Raw genomic sequence first — 16,544 nt, 5'->3', positions numbered from 1 at the left:
TCTATTTCTTTCACCAAGTAGGGGAAGTTTTCTGTCATTCTTCAAATAGGTTTTCAATATCTTGCCCTCTCTCTTCTTCTGGTACCCCTATAATTCTGATGTTGGTATGCTTGAAGTTGTCCCAGAGGCTCCTTACACTATCTTCATATTTTTGGATTCTTTTTTCTTTTTGTTTTTCCGGTTGGGTGTATTTTACTTCTTCATACGTCAAATCTTTGACTTGATTCTTGGAATCCTCTAGTCTGCTGTTGGATTGCTATATAGTATTATTTATTTCAGTCAGTGTATGCTTAATTTCCAGTTGGTCCTTTTTCATATCTTTGAGGGTCTCACTAGATTTCTTGAGGGTCTTACTAAATTTATTGTCAGTTTCTAGAAAATTCTTGAAAAACCTTATAGTTGTGGCTTTGAACTCTATATCCAGTAATTTGCTTTCCTCCATTTCTGTCATTTGTGACCTGTTTCTTTGTCTCCACATTTTGGCTGCTTCCCTGTGTTGATAGAGTGGCCTTCTGTGCTAGGTGTCCTATAGGGCCCAGTGGCTCAGCCTCCCCAATTACCTGAGGTGGACACTCTTGGTGGACCCCTTCGTGGGCTGTGTGCACAATCTCTAAGGAGGTGCTAATTTAGCCTCTGCCTGAGGCTACCCAGCAGGAGCTACTGAGAGATCTGCAGAGTCCTCTTTGGGATTTGGAGGTGCCCAGATGAGGCCCAGCTGAGAAGCAGTGCAAGCTGCTGTGGGGCCTTGGGCCTTCTTTTGGATGTTCTGGGTCTCTCTGACCAAGCTGCAGTTTGTTAGGTAATTGTAGATTGCAAAGGGCCAGGTCATTCATATGCAAAAGACTTGGTGCACAGCTTGGGTGGGACATGGTCTCAGGGAATCAACAGGGTGGAGCAAACTGCTATGGCTGACCCTCAGTCCTGCCCTAAGAGGCCCCGGGTCTCAGTGTCCTGTGGTAATCGCTGCAAGCACCTCTGAGAGAAAGCCGCCCTCAAGTTCCGCTCGAAGGTTGACCAATCCAATTTCTCCCCATATGAGTCTGAGGCCCCAGAGACTCGCCCGGAACTGGAGTCAGGGGCTTTGGGAGCTTGTGTCTCCCTCTTGATTGGAAAAGACAACCGTGTCCTCAGTTGCCAGCCCTTTCCACATGCACTTCCGTACATCTGCACGTTACTTCTGCACCTCCTCTGAGTCTCAGTGCGCTTTTCTCTTTCCTTCTAGTTGTAGAATTTCCACTCAGCCAGCCTTCCTGTGGTTCTGGATGATGTCCGTTTTGTCTTTTAGTTGTATTTTTGAAGTGGTTGTGTGAGGCAGCAATTTCAGGTGTTTACCTATGCCGCCATCTTGGTTTCTCTCATAATGTAAATATCTGATATGCAGGATGGTCTTTGGTGACCCCTATGAAAGGGTTGTTCGACCGCCAAAGGGGTCACGACCCACAGGTTGAGAACCGCTCCTCTAGAGTTATGCTACTTAGAAGGGCTTTTTGAGAAGACGTAAAGATGAGTGGAGCTGTGAAGGCTAGGTGACGAGCTGGACAGAACATTCTGGAGAGGGATAGATGGGCACTACAGGAGCAATTCTGGGCAGGCACATGGGTGTATGTGGACAGTGCCCTGGCTGGCTGGGGTGATTAGGACCGAGAGGTGGAATGCACTGATATAGTGGGGGAAGGGGAAGAGGATAAGGCTGTATTAGAGGTGAAAGAGGATAAGGCTGTATTAGAGGAGTCAGGCAGGGTTATAACAGTCCAAAACCAGGCTGATGGTTGTCACTTGGTGGTGGTCTAGTAATCTAGTTCTCATGGTGCACACCAGCTTCAGAGGGCTTAGCAAGAACCATGGAAGGGCTCATTGGGAGAAATCTGTGGGCAGAGCTTGCACAGGTGGAATCAGCTGTTGAGTATTGTTAGGAGAGTAGTTTAGCCTGAATATGGGCCTGCCATCCCAACAGAAAGGTTGCCACCTTCCAGGCCCTGGAGAGTCAGTTGTCCAGGCAAAGTCCAGCCCAGGGGCTATGCAGGGTCAGGGAGGAGCAACGCAGGCTATGACTTAGGATAAAGGGCACATCAGTAAGAGACAGCAGCAAGGGTGCATGCCTGAAGCTTTGTGGGCCTTACTCCTGTGCCCCAGCAGCTACACCAAGCATCTTCCAACTGCAGCTTGAACTGAATCTGCACCCTGAGGTTTTCTATTGCTATTTCAAAAAACCATACTCGAAACTCTCACATTGTCCATGCAGAGTACCAGGAGTGATGGGAAATATAAATAAATAGCTTCCTTGATTCCAAGTTTTGAAAGGTGAATGAATTAATTTGCCCTTTTACCGCATTTGGGGCTAGTAGTGGAGCTTTCTAATGAAAGAGTGGGCAAGTCCAGATGGGCAGTTTGGCAGGACCATGGGGCACCTCACATAATTTCCAATTCTGGATCACAGCAACTGTGTGTCAGCTTTATAACTCTTTATGGGTGTTCTTAGTCCACTCGAAATGGCCTGTGTTTGCCACACTAGTATAGAGACTTCTGTGTCAGTATTTCTCAGCCTCTTTTTTCTGATCTCCTCCCTTCCTCCATGACATTTCAATACCACAGATACATGTATATATGTTTCTATACTTGGGGGTGATGTCACCCATATTGAGGTTGCATGATCCCCATAATTCCAGCTTGTCCACAGAGAAGCCCTTCAGTGAGAAAAGAGAATGTAAGAGCTGGACTGAGGGGTCCCCAGGCCCCATGCTTGTTTCTTGGTGACTCTAGGACAGTGGTTCTCAACCTTCTGGCCCTTTAAATACAGTTCCTCATGTGACCCAACCATAAAATTATTTTTGTTGCTACTTCATAACTGTAATGTTGCTACTGTTATGAATCGTAATGTAAATATCTGATATGCAGGATGGTCTTAGGCGACCCCTGTGCAAGGGTCATTCGACTGCCAAAGGAGTTGCGACCCATAGCTTGAGAACCGCTGCTCTAGAACAGTTTAACCTCTCAGAGCCTTAGGGTCTTGATTGGTTAAAAGCAGGTAACTGTGCCTTGCTAGTCGGATGGGCTGCTGAGGGTCTGATTGTATTGAAGGTATTGCATGTTCAAGCTTGGTACAGAGCCTTCCCTTCAAAGGCATAGTGGCTTTTCTATCTTTCCTTCTCCCAACACAGATTGACCTCGCCATTGATGGTGCTGATGAAGTAGATGCTGATCTCAATCTCATCAAGGGTGGTGGGTGAGTATTGTGGCGACTTTCTTGCTAAGGAGTGTCTGCCAGTTCTTAGCAAAGCAAAATGGATTTCAGAAGAAGCAAATTGCCACTGTGATGTACCTGAGTTTGTCTTTCTACTAGGATGCCAAGAGCTATGGCTGGAGAGCCGAATTGGCATTTCTGGTTATTAGTTGCAGAATTTGGTGACTAGGAACCTGGGCCTATTCAGTGAGATTATTCATCCTAATAGGTTCTCTGTGTCCATGTTCTTCTGTGATTTCAAGCTTTAAAATTATGCGAGCTAAACAAGCATGTTACTGGGGCTAGATTACTAGGTCTGTGAGCACCAGTGTGTGATCGTTGCTTTAAAGCTGCTCTTACCTCTGAGTACTTAGTGATGTATGTATTCATTCATTTAGAAAACATCAGGTGTTTAAGTGGTGCTTTGGGGGTTAGGGAAGGGTGAGTTGCAGAATTTCCTGTTCTGCTGGTTCTTATAATCAAGTAGACTCTTGAAATGACACAAAGTTTGTTTAAAAGCTCATTGTGCTCTCTCTGCTTCATCACCCTGACTGTCAAATAGCCTATAAGTCAGATTGTTCCAAGCTTACCTTACTCCTCAAGCAATAGACCCCTACCCATGCTCAGATGACATTTCCCTAAGCTTGGGACTTCCTCACATATGCATCTTAGATGGCATTTGGCCTGGTCTAACTGGGAACCGTTGTCCCATTTCTGGGTTTCTCCCAGACACAGGCTAAGGTTTCCCATAGTCCATGTGGTGGAAAGAGTATGTCTTAGCTTTGGCTGCCGTAACAAAACACCATAATCTGGGTGGCTGCAACAACAGAAATTTCTTAGTTCTGAAGGCTCTTTAATTGAAGTTGGCTGCCTTTCACTGTGTCTTCACATGGTGAGGGGAGAGAGTAAGTAAACTCTCTGGTCATTAAGACTTTCATCTTACCGAACCAGGGCCGCACCCATATGATCTCATTTAATCATAATTACTTCCTTAGAGGCCCCATCTCCAAATACAGTCACACTGCCAATTACAGCTTCAACTTTAGAATTTGGATAGAACACAAATCAATTCATTGCATAGCAGGATGGGTCATGTCCTTTAAGAATTAAAAAATGAGGCTCTCTTTAAGTACCAGAATTGAGTGAATTTGGATTTTCTGTATCTAACTAGTTCTCAAATCAAGTTTTTGTCTTAGCCCTGTGTTTACTTTCTTCTTCCCATTCCCAGAGGCTGCCTGACCCAGGAGAAGATTGTGGCGGGCTATGCCAGTCACTTCATTGTGATTGCTGACTTCAGGTATAGTGTTTATTGTTCTGAATTGTCCACCAAGGAGGTAGTCCAACTTGGGCCTCATCTGTATTTTACAGAGGAGGAACTGAGGAACTAGAGACCTGGAGGCACTGTCTGCCTTTGAGACTCGTGCTTGGGACTTAGGCAGTGTCGAGGAGTGTTACGATCTGCTTTCATGCTGAAGGGAGACATTGCTCTTTAAGTGTCCTTTGGAAGGAGGAGCAGCTTGCCTCACATGTCAACAGAGCATGTCCTCATATGTCACTCATTTGATCCTCCCAGGGAGCCTCAGAGGAAGCTGGGCAAGCACTGCCCACGGGCAGTGACTCAGCACACCCTGTTTCCTCCAGGGTCACGTGTGACTCCTGTTGTGGACAGTCTGACCCTTCTTCTCAGGTTCTCCTTCAAGGAGTCTGGGAGAGGACTTGTGCTAAGGCTGTTATTTATTTTTATTAAGTATATACTTGTGAAGTATAGTTGTGGGAAGAACATAAATAATAAACACCTGTATACCACACAAAGCTAGTCATAATGAAATTCAACATTTTTGTTATCATTACTTCAGATGCATTTAAAACCTCTGTGTATTATTCCTGTTTGTCTCCTGTGCCATTTCACCTTATAAATTAACACCATTCCTGAATTTGGTGTTATCTGTACCATTCAGCTTATTTATATTTATTGTAGTTTTTGACTCTATTTCCAGGAAAGATTCAAAGAACCTTGGGGATCAGTGGCACAAGGGAATCCCCATCGAGGTCATCCCTATGGCTTATGTCCCAGTGAGCCGAGCTGTTACTCAGAAGTTCGGGGGTGTGGTTGAGCTTCGAATGGCCGTCAACAAGGCAGTAAGTGGTGGTGAGGTTTCTTGATAACAATCCAGGGCCTCAGTATTGTGTCTGCATCAGTGATGGGAAAGTCCTTGTGTCCCCAGGTTCTCAGTGTACTCTTTCTGTTTCATTAGGTCCTCTGGGCCTGTCTGGGGTGCAAGCCTTTATTTACTTTAAATTGCTTTCTTTATTTGTAAAGTGCTTCTTTATTAATTCCTACATTCAGACTCTTGTGGATAAGTCTTAATGCAGTGTGTATCTTCTGTGCAAGTGGGGAAACGATTCTATCTTGTGTTAGGGCTGATGCTCCTCAGGTGATCTGACATTTGTACCTGAACCCTGCACCACCCTGATTAACATCGGCTAAACTGGGCTTTGGGGAAGCCCCTGGGGCATAAAGTTTTTCAGGGCTCGTGGTATAATTTTCTTTTTTCCTCTTTTCTCATTCTGTGACAAAATTTGACAAGAAATAGAATTTCTTAGGGGATGTGGACCCCTCCTTAGGAATAGATTCTAGATACTTAATCCTTCAGCTTTTAAGGTTGGTTACACTGAACTTGTTTTTCTTACCCAAAAATAAAGAAAAAAGCAAAAGTAATAGCCTAAAAACTAATTATACTTAAAAACATACAGTCAAACCTCTGTTCTCAAATGGCTCCCATCTCAAACAATTCAGCACTTGACCAAGTTGTAACAAAACTTCAGTTTTCAACCTGACAACCCTTTTATGCTGCTATATCAGCATGAAAAAAGTGTCTCTCAGGCCACAAACAGAGGAGAGAATGTGCTAGTGTGGATCATTTTCACAATAAAGCTCACCTTGTTAACATCTCAGGAAATTCCTGTGAATATTTTTTGTGTATTTTTTTGCTTTTGTTACTGACAAAATGGACAATTAGCACAATTTTAAAACGTATGGTAAAGAGGCCATCAACAGTGCTCTTGTTGCTAAGGCTGTGAAAGTGCTCACAAAACAATGATCACAAGCAATTGAAGAGGTAGAAAAATTGTTGATTTGGATAAAGGAAAGCATCAGTGACAGCATTTTGGAGGCAAAAATGTGAAAAAGTGAAGATGCCACATACCTCCTGAAAGATACCCGTAGAACCAGTGCTGAAAGTGATTCATTTAAGGTTAGTAGGGTAGTTCAGTAAATTTAAGAAAACAAGTGTTTGTTTATAGATTAAGTAGTACATTATATCAGATTAAATAGTACATGTACTCTGTAAAAGAAAGGTTAAAACGGAATAATTTAGGGGTCTGGAATGAATTAATGCAATTTACATTATTTCTAATGGGAAAAAATGATTGTTTTTGAACAAATCACTTCTCCAACAGCCTTCTGGAATGAATGAAGTTTGAGAACTGATGCTCCACTGTATATAAAAAGCTTGTAAGATATAGAAAAGAAAGATTATTTGTAAATCTTCCTTGGTACATTTTTATTTTTTTAAATCTATTTTTATTGATTTCAGAGAGGAAAGGAGAGGGGGAGAGAGAGAGAAAAGGAGAGATAGAAACATCAATGATGGGCTGCCTCCTGCATGCTCCCCACTGGGGATCGAGCCTGCAACCTGGGCATGTTCCCTGACCGAAATCGAACCATGAGCTCCAAGTTCATAGGTTGACGCTCAACCACTGAGCCATCCTGGCTGGGCCATAAATAATTTATTTTGATGTGTTTTCTTCCTGGTGTTTTTGTGACTTTTAAAAATCATTGTCCTAATCATACTGGTTGCATAGAGCTCTGACTCTGACTCCCTTTCTAGGTGAAAGGCCAGGAAGAGATTGTTGGAGGTTCTCCTTCATAGTTGGGGTTATTCCAGACAAGAACTTCAGCATCTTGCCTTTATGGACCTCTTAACTGAGCACCCACCCCTTCTCCTCCAGTCTGCAGGAGAGTCCTAGTTTCTTTGTCTTTGTAGTGCTCTGTCAGCATTTGTGGCACTAAACATTTTCTTGTGCCCAAACCTGTTGAGGAATTCTGGATTAACTGAAACTACCCCTGTCTATTTGACCTCAGAACCCATCTCTGCTTCTTTTTGATGGAGCTGCCTAATTGAATTGTGAAATAACATTGTCTCCTTTTACATTATTGCTGGCACTTAATGGGAAGCTCTGAGAATATCATTAGCCACGTTGGTAGCTAAGAAGTATTGAACTCTCTCTGAGCATTCACTGTGGTAAATGCTTACTCATGTGGTTTATACCTAAGCAGCCTTATGAAGTATGAAATGCTCCTTTTCTGCAGTTGAGGAATCTGAGGTTCATAGGAGTCAGTGGCTCCTCTGAGCTCTATACTCAAGTTCTGACCTCAGAGCTTTTGCTCGGTACTGCTTCACAGCACTTCCTTCTGGAAAGCATGAGGTGGGAGTACTGCTTGGAGTGGGTTAGTTAGGATAAGTGTTTTTGGTTATTGCTTCCACTTTCCTGCCCCTCTCTACCTACCTTTATCTTCATCCTTGGAAAATGTGGAAAATTATTTCCTAGGGTCCCGTGGTGACGGATAATGGAAATTTTATCTTGGACTGGAAGTTTGACCGGGTGCACAAATGGAGTGAAGTGAACACAGCTATCAAAATGACCCCAGGTAATATGGGTGGTGGTCACCCTCCCAAGACCTTTGCTTAAGCAGTAGGGGAAAAGGACTCCATTCACCCACATTCATTAATACAGACCACAAGCAAGATATTGTGCCACGTGTTACAGGAATACTCCCATCTACAGAATATGGAATAAACCAGAGGAAAACTTTGTGGTTGTATAGAGTCATACCTGCAAATAAGATGGCATGTGCTAAATTCTGCTAGAGGAATACCAAGAGTCTAGAGTGTACAAGGCTGTGTCTTTTGGGGAGTGTGGGGAAGTTCATGAATAGAGGTAGTTTTTGAGCTATGCTTCAGCATAGTGTAATCTGGACCCTGAACTGTTTACAGGTGTCTCCTCTGACTCCCACTTTGATTGCATAGTTATAGAGTGGACACAGATTGGAGAAGGTTAAATGATGTGCCCAAAGGCCACGGCACCAAAATGGGAGTCCCAGGTGGCCTCTAGGCCTGAACTTTTAGTCCTTATTTCTTTGAGAGCCAGGTCACAGAGGGGCTGTGTGACATGATCATTTGGAGCAGTGAAGAACCATGGGTCTGGGGCACTGGGTAAGGCTGGGTGGGCAGTGTAGAGGTGAGTTATGAGTGTGTATTGGAGGAGCTATTAAGGGCTCATAGAAGGGGATTAAAAGGAGGAGGGAGAGCTGAAAAGTATTAGTTTTGCATATTGAGAGACTAAGATTCTAGCTGCCAATACTCCATGACATGGAATATTCTAGGCCCAGATCTGGCTAATATGGCAGAGAAGGTCAATTTAGCAGGTGATAGAGGCTAAGTAGATCTTGGAACAGACTACCAGAGCATAGGCCTTGACCCAGCCCTGCTCTGTCAGCATGGCCCAGGTGTGGTTAGTTACCATCCCTTCCTCTGTAAAAGGCTTGTTCTAATACCTACCTCACAGGATTGTTGGGAGGACTGAGTTAAAACACAAGGCGGTGTTTAATGAATGAAAGAAATGATACTACCATTAATTAATGCTAAATTGTAAGTTATCCATGGTATTTGGGATTGAAAGTGGTGTGAGTATATGCCATGTAATAAAGAGCTAATTCTTCCACCCTTTAATTCACTATTTTAGGCTTCCATTGAGTATTTTTTACCAGATTTTTTTAAATAAAAAAAAAATGAGTTGAATTAGGCTTATTCTGTCAGTGTTATGTTTTTAATGGAAGCACTAAAGAGCCAAGAAGCAGGAGGAAGCTAAGATATAGAGGTCATTGTTAGTACAATAAGAGAGTTTGCCTTAATGATAGTACAGGCAACCCAGGGGGCAAGTAGGAAACAGGTCGCCACTGTCAGCACTGCTCCTCTGCAGGAAAGTCTCCCAGTCCAACTGTGTAGCTCTGCTGCTCCTGCTCAGACCTTTGTTGGCTTATTGAGGCATTGAGATATCCTTTGTGAGACAATTTCTTCCAAACTTTGCTCTTCACCTCAAATATAAGTCACAGCCTAGAGATGGTTAAAATTTTAAGAACTTAAAGTGAAGAAAACGAAAAAAGAGGCTAGATAGGTAATTATTTAGTAGAGTGCGACCAGGATCATCTGTGTGATTTGTTTTTTTTTTCCTCTTCCCAATTTGGCCCATTGTAATACTTGCTGCTGGACCAAGATCAAGGTAGGAGAAGCAGGGCAAGTTTCCCTTTCTGTTCCTGTCGCCTACCTTGTCCCATGTGATTTCATTAGGTCATTTAGAGGATAGCTGAACCATGCATCCCCTTGGATGTTCTATTGTGTTATACTCAGAGAAGACAGGCTCTATAGAAGGGTCAGAGCTACTGGGGTTCTTTCCCCATGTCCATCCTGAGCCACCTCTACCTTCATACCTGAGGAGAGGTTGCTCTCAGATGAGACCTTAGACTGTTGCCATTCATCTCTGCTCTTATTTTGAAACATTTTCTGAACCTGGTTTGACTTTATCTTGGGTCACCTTGTATTACAGAAATTTGAAAAGGATGGGTCTTGAGTGGCCCACTTGGCTTATCTTTGTGAGGCTCCAGTTATGTTGGCATAGTTCAGTACCAGGAACCTTTGTGTTTCAGCAGATTTATTCTCTACCTGGTGGCTTTTCATTGAAAATAACTGATTTTATTGGGCGTGTCTTTATTTTTTAAAATATTTTTTGGTTAATCCTCATCTGAGGATATTTTTCCATTGATTTTTAGAGAGAGTGGAAGGGAGGGGGAGAGATGGAGAGAGAAAGAGAGAGAGAGAAACATTGATGTTAATACATTGATTGGTTGCCTCCCACGAGCACTCTAAACAGGGCCTGGGATTGAGCCTGCAACCGAGGTATGTGCCCTGGAATTGAACCCAGGACCCTTCATTCCTCAGGTTGAGCTCTCTCCACTGAGCCAAACAAGCTAAGGCTTGAGGGTGTCTTTAGAAGTTTAATATTTTTTTATTTTTTTTATTTTGGCACCTGAACAGGGACCTGACCCTGGACTAGAAGTTTAATATTATTTATTCTTTTGAATTTACATAGTTTAATATTACAAGAGTGAACAGTGAAGAATCTCTTCCTTCTACCCCTCCAATTTTTCTTGTCTGTAGGCAGCCAGTGTTACCAAAACTGTGTCCTTGAGTTATCCTTCGGTAAACAAATCAACCCTCCCCAGGTTCAGCCCTTTTACACAAGTGGGAAGCACACTAGATACAGGTTTTGCTTCCTAGTTTTTCCTGTCTTAGAGATTAATACAGAATAGTCAATAGAGCTTCCTTATTCTTCTTTTTAAAATAACTGCATGACTAGCTTCACCCTCCTGACTCTGTGGCCCCACCCGCCAAGCTTACACCTTGCTTGCTGCAGCCAGCCTAGGTTTCTGCTGCAGTCTTTCTTGAGGGACTCTCAAGGATGTCCAGGAAGACTAAGGGGGTGTTGGGGACACATAGGGAGAGACTGAGTTGTGTGGCTTTCAGGTGAAGACCATTATTCCCTGCACACACCCACTGGTCACTGTTCCTGTGCAGAGCCCTCCCTCTGCATGAACAAATCTTACTCTGTTTTAGCCTGATGAACTCTGCTGGCCTCACCCTGATGACTCCTCGAGACCCCACCCTACTACAAAGGTTTGTGGGCACCCAACAGGGAGGCAGCTGGACTTGGATACCCTGACACTTTTGCTGAGTTGCCTCAACTTCAGCACTGGCACTGATACTGAAACCTGTATAGATCTGGAGAATACCTATTGTTCCTACCTGGTGACGCACTGTGTAATGGGGTGACCTGTAGAGACGACCACCAGGGACTCAGATCAAAATTTAGGAGCCTATATTAAGCTGGCCAGCGACTACAGTTACAGCACCCTGCCGAAGCAGAGGCTGAACTGTAGCGCCAACTACAGGAGTTCCAGCGTTTTTATTTGCAAAAACCACAAAGTTAGTTCCTGACACAGTTATAGTGACTACCTTCCTATCTATGTGTTCTAGGAACAGAGAGTACAGCATGCTGGGAAGGGGCCATGATACCATATCTCAAGGCCTGGCCTAATGTCAGTACATTCCTATCTATGTGTTTTAGGAACAGAAAGCACAGAGCGCCCTGTCTGGCCGAAGCGCCAGATATGCAGCCCAGCACAACTGAGAACCTGCCTCATATAACTCATGCAGCGCAGGCTCTTTTAGTGGCTGAGTTTAAGAGGCAGCCAGCATGGGGAGCTGGGTCTTGGGTGCTGTGTCTTTTGCTGACCTACCTCTGACTCAGTACTGGTGGTATTCTGCCTCAGGCCCAGCTTGGTTCTTCCCACATGCAGTGAGGCCCAGCAGAGGCAGCCACTAACTATGGATTGCTTTGGAGCTCTAAACAGGCAGTCATAGGTAGTACCTGACATTGACCTGCACTAGCGTTTCTCCTGAAAGGCCCCAGAATTAGTACATCCAGTGGCAGGCTTCAGACCACATCTGAGCACAAGAAATTAGCTCCACAAGTGGCACACCCAAAGGGCGATCTCTGCAGATACCAGCCCCTGCTAAGGCAAATTCTGCTTTGTGGGTTAGCCCCCACACAGTACCTCATACACTATTAGGTGTTCAACCCTCACAGTTAGCCAGCCCAAGGGTCATCCCCATACACGGATGGGCCAACAGCAGTCAAGACTCAACTACAACAGGAGGGTTCATATAACCCACACAAGGGACATTCCTAGAGCACCTAACTCAGGTGATCAAGGAGACTGCAGCACTATTGAGCCCCACAGGACACCTACTACATAAGGCCATCTTACCAAGACTGGGAGACAGCAGTTCAACCTAATACACAGAAACAAATACAGCGAGGCAGCCAAAATGTGGAGACAAAGAAACATGTCCCAAATGAAAGAACAGGAGAAATATTCAGAAAAAGAACTAAATGAAATGGAGGCAAGCAATCTACCAGATAGACAGTTCAAAACAGTGGTTAAAGGATGGTCAAGGAACTTAGGGGAAGAATGGATGAACTCAGTGAGAACTTAAAGAGATAGTAAGCATAAAAAATGACATGGAAATCACAAAGAGTCAGTCTGAAATGAAGAATACAATAACAAATGAATACACTAGAAGGAATTAGCAGCAGATTAGATGAAGCAGAGGATTAAATCAGTGATTTGGAAGACAAGGAAGCAGAAAACATCCAATCAGAAACAAAAAATAAATTAGAGGATAATTTAAGGGACCACAGGGACAACATGAAGCATAACAACATCCGTATCATAGGGGTACTAGAAGAAAAGAGTAAGGAATTGAGTATCTATTTGAAGAAATAATGACTGAAAACTACTCTAACTTTGTGCAGGATATAGATGCACAAGTCCAAGAAGCACAAAGAGTCCCAAACAAGATGACCCCAATGATGTAAAGGTTAAAGACAGAGAAAATCTGGAAAGCAGCAAAAGAAAAGCAGTTACCTTCAAGGGAGCTCCCATAAAACTGTCAGTTGATTTCTCAACAGAAACATCTCAGGCCAGAAGGGGTTAGCAAGAAATATTCAAAGTGATGAAAAGCAAGGACCTTCAGCCAAGACCAGTCTACCCAGCAAGGCTGTCATCTAAAAATCAAAGGAGAAAGTAAGAGCTTCTCAGACAAGAAAAAGCTAAAGGAGTTTATCACTAAACCAGTGTTATAAAATAATGCATAACATTTCATTTTATAGCTACTGCATATTTTATTTACTCAGCTCTCCTTTAGGGGATATTTGTTTCCAGTCCTTTGCTAGAAGGGAGTCACTAGATCAAAGGATAAGTGTATCTTGTGTTCTAGATGGTGTTGAATTGCTCTGCATGGATTGTACCAATTTTACCTAACAGCAACTTATGCAGGCCACTTTCCCCATTAAACTTTTTTCTGATACTTGAACACTGATATTTCATTGTAGCATATGTGCATACAGTTGACTCTTGAACAACACAGGATTCGAACTGCGTGAGTCCACTTATATGCAGATTTTTCAGTTAACAATTGTGGTTGAAATCCATGCTGCCCGGCCCACTTGAAATGAATAAAACTAAAAAAAAAAAAAAAGACCATACCCTTTTATGTAATGATGTTTACTTTGAATTTATATTAGTTCACACAAACACTCCATCCATGCTTTTGTTCCGGCCCTCCGGTCCAGTTTAAGAACCCATTGTAGCCCTTGAGTCAAAAAGTTTGCCCACCCCTGGTCTAGCCTATGCGGAGGGCCAACTGTAGTTATACTTAAGTTTTCTGCTGCAAGGGAAGTTGGTGCCCAGTTGTTTAGGGTTAACTGGATGATGTAAATATTTTCAATAAAGGTTGCTCACACTTGTAGTTCTTATTGCTGAATAATATTCCATCATATTTATATGTGTGAAAGAAAGTTTGCATATTCAGTCTGCTCTTGATGAACAGAGGATTTGGGTGTTTCCAGTTTTTAGCTACTAGGGAAAGTACTGCTGTGAACGTTCTTGAGCATCTTTCTTGATGACCATATGTATGCCTAACAGTTGCTTATATAACTACAGTAGAATTGCTGGATCATTAGGTATGAATATGTTCTGCTTTAGAGAATATATCAACAAACATTTTCCAAAGTGGTTTGCCAGTTACTCCCTCTGTCCATGGGTAGAAATGTCTTTTCATCCTCATCAAATTTCATCCTACTCCTTCTGGGGAACAATTGGTGGTGTCTCATAGTTATAATTTGCATTCCTTTTTGTCTTGTTTGACCCCATTTTTCATGTTTATTTGCCATTTTGGATAACCTCTTTGGTGGAGAACCTCTGAGTCTTTTGCCCATTTTTCTGCTGGGTTGTCTGTCTTCTGACTGATTTGGAGAGTTGCTTATAGATTTTGATGGGGGTCTTTGGTTGGGTATACACACTGCAAATATCCTCTTGGGCTCTGGGGAAACCTGTAAGGCTGACAGTATGATTTAGAGTACTTGGGAATGGTTATGTAGAGTAGTCATGGGAGACCTTTCAATCGAGAAATGACTTGTCATATGGCATCTGGAGAACATAAAAGAGGCAGCTTTGAAGCTCTCAAAGATGACTAGTGCAGACAAAGGGAGCAGCATGACCAAAGGCTCTGAGCAGGAGAGAGCTTGCTATATATGGGCGTAGAAAGGGAGCCAAGAAAGCAGGGGAGAAAGGAATTGTAAGAGGAAATAATGAGAATCAGAATCTCTTTTCATTTGTCCATTGTTGTTAATGGTCGCTGCTCCTACTGAACCTGAGATCCTTGATTCTTTTCTTGCCTTGGGAAGCTGGAACTTAATATTTCCTTCTGTCCTTTGTCCTGCAGGTGTGGTGGACACTGGCCTGTTCATCAACATGGCTGAGAGGGTCTACTTCGGGATGCAGGACGGCTCAGTGAACATGCGGGAGAAGCCTTTCTGCTGATGCTGCAGGTGTGCAGTGTGCTCACCTGGAATCCCCGCCCACAGCAGGTGGACACGCCTCTCCTGGAGCCTTTGCCTTAATGTATCTGTGCCAGGGTCCTGCTGGCAGGGTGGGGTGGGGTGGGGAGTGAAATCCAGCCTTCTTGTATTGTTATTAAATGTCTTTTTTTAAAAAGAGAAGTATAAACATATATTTTTACTATTAAAAATTCTGTGTTTTTAAAATAAAGTACAACTTGATTTCATGTTTTATGTAAAGCATTTACCAAAATAAAACGAGGGGGGACTGTCTTTTAAATTTTTAACGTGAGCCTGCTGGTTAAGCTTCTGAATATTGAGTTTGGTGAATTATGTAAATCAGACTTTTTCTTTAAACTGAAAAAGGAAGGGCCCAGCAGCGGTGCTTCCCTGACACCTTACCGAAAGCACGGGAGCTCGCTGTTCTTCCTCGCTCCTTCCTGGGTTTCAGTTTTGTTGTGATCACGCACAGTTCTTTGTTGCACTTTTCAAGACGTGGTTTACAGAAGTCTGGTGCGTGTAGGGTGTGATGTGCAATGATTGTACACTCCCAGGGAGAAACTGGTGGTTCTGTGAAGGCCAGGGGTTCACTCGGAACCCTGCTGTTGGAAGCAGGTGGCCAGAAGCCCTTGAAATGAGACACTTAAATGCTTGTCTTTTGTTGTTAGTATTTTACCTGTTTCTTTATTATTACTTGCATGGCTCAGCATCAGAAGTTCTTACCTCTTTATATTGTTTGAGGGTTGGAATAAAAAATATGGTGCCATTCTTAGCCTTTGTCTTTACTATAGAATTTGCAGCAGTTTTGTGGTAAAGTAGAAATCTATTTTGCTCACCCAGTTTACATTGGCTCTCTGATAAGGGGTGGAATTTACTCAAGAAATCTTGAGCCAAAGCGTAGGTAAATATTTCCTTTATTTCTGAGAGAGCTTGGTATCAATTTTATTTTCTTTGTTAGTTGAGTGTAACACAGCTAAACAAATCAAATTATTCCCAAGTTTTATATTAGTGAAACCTTTAGTCATGGCAGCTGACAAGCAGTGACATGGGTGACCTGAATTCACCTTTATTCCCTCCACTGTAGTCTTCATTGTGTGCCCAATGAGCAGTGACTTGTTCAGACAGCCTCATAGACAGGAGAGGCTGTGAGCACTCAGTGGTAAGTCTCATGCGATGGGGAGACCCATCTGAGAACCCTGATCTGCCCATGGTGACTTTGCACAATACTTGGGACAGTTAGCTTGTCCTCTGTTTTGAAGATTGGATTATAGCTACAAACTGGTTGACATCTAAATTTCTGCTAAATTAAATTGCGGAATAAAAGTTAATCAGGACTGAGTGTTGAAGAGGCATTCTTTTCTTTGCTGAATTCCTTCTCTTTTTCTTCACACTCAAGGTGCTCTTTAAAAATAGTTGCCCCATGCCCTGGCAGGTTTTGCTTAGTGGTTAGAGTTGACCCATGGACCGAAAGGTCACGGGTTCGATTCCTGGTCAAGAGTATGTACGTCGGTTGCAGACAACCAATTGAGTCTCTTACGTTGGTGTTTTTCTCCCCTTCCTCCCTCTCTTCCACTCTCTAAAAATCAATGGAAAAATATCCTTGAGTGAGGATTAAAAAAAAAAAATAGTTGCCTCACTCATTGCTGGGAAACCTGTTGTTAGGAATACTTTATTTTCCTTCAAGACTACTTCAGTCTGAATGAATGGGCACTAGATCTTACCTGAGAAAACTTAGAATTGATGT

General features: G+C 43.1%; 1 protein-coding gene across 1 annotated transcript in view; it reads left to right on the top strand.

Annotated features, from left to right (window-relative positions):
* LOC102761721 (ribose-5-phosphate isomerase-like) overlaps window positions 1-15,568 on the top strand; it is a 33,971-nt gene extending 18,403 nt beyond the window's left edge. The window contains 5 exon segments of the mRNA XM_015570199.1: window positions 3,159-3,223; window positions 4,449-4,517; window positions 5,218-5,359; window positions 7,832-7,931; window positions 14,686-15,568. Coding sequence (XP_015425685.1) covers window positions 3,159-3,223; window positions 4,449-4,517; window positions 5,218-5,359; window positions 7,832-7,931; window positions 14,686-14,783 — 474 coding nt within the window. The 3' untranslated portion in view covers window positions 14,784-15,568.
* The last annotated feature ends 976 nt before the right edge of the window (window positions 15,569-16,544 follow it).

This window comes from Myotis davidii, unplaced genomic scaffold, assembly GCF_000327345.1.
Source record: "Myotis davidii unplaced genomic scaffold, ASM32734v1 scaffold1167, whole genome shotgun sequence".
NCBI classification, from domain to species: Eukaryota; Metazoa; Chordata; class Mammalia; order Chiroptera; family Vespertilionidae; genus Myotis; species Myotis davidii.
Note: the sequence above shows the minus strand (reverse complement) of the source record. Positions and strands in the feature narration are given on the sequence as shown.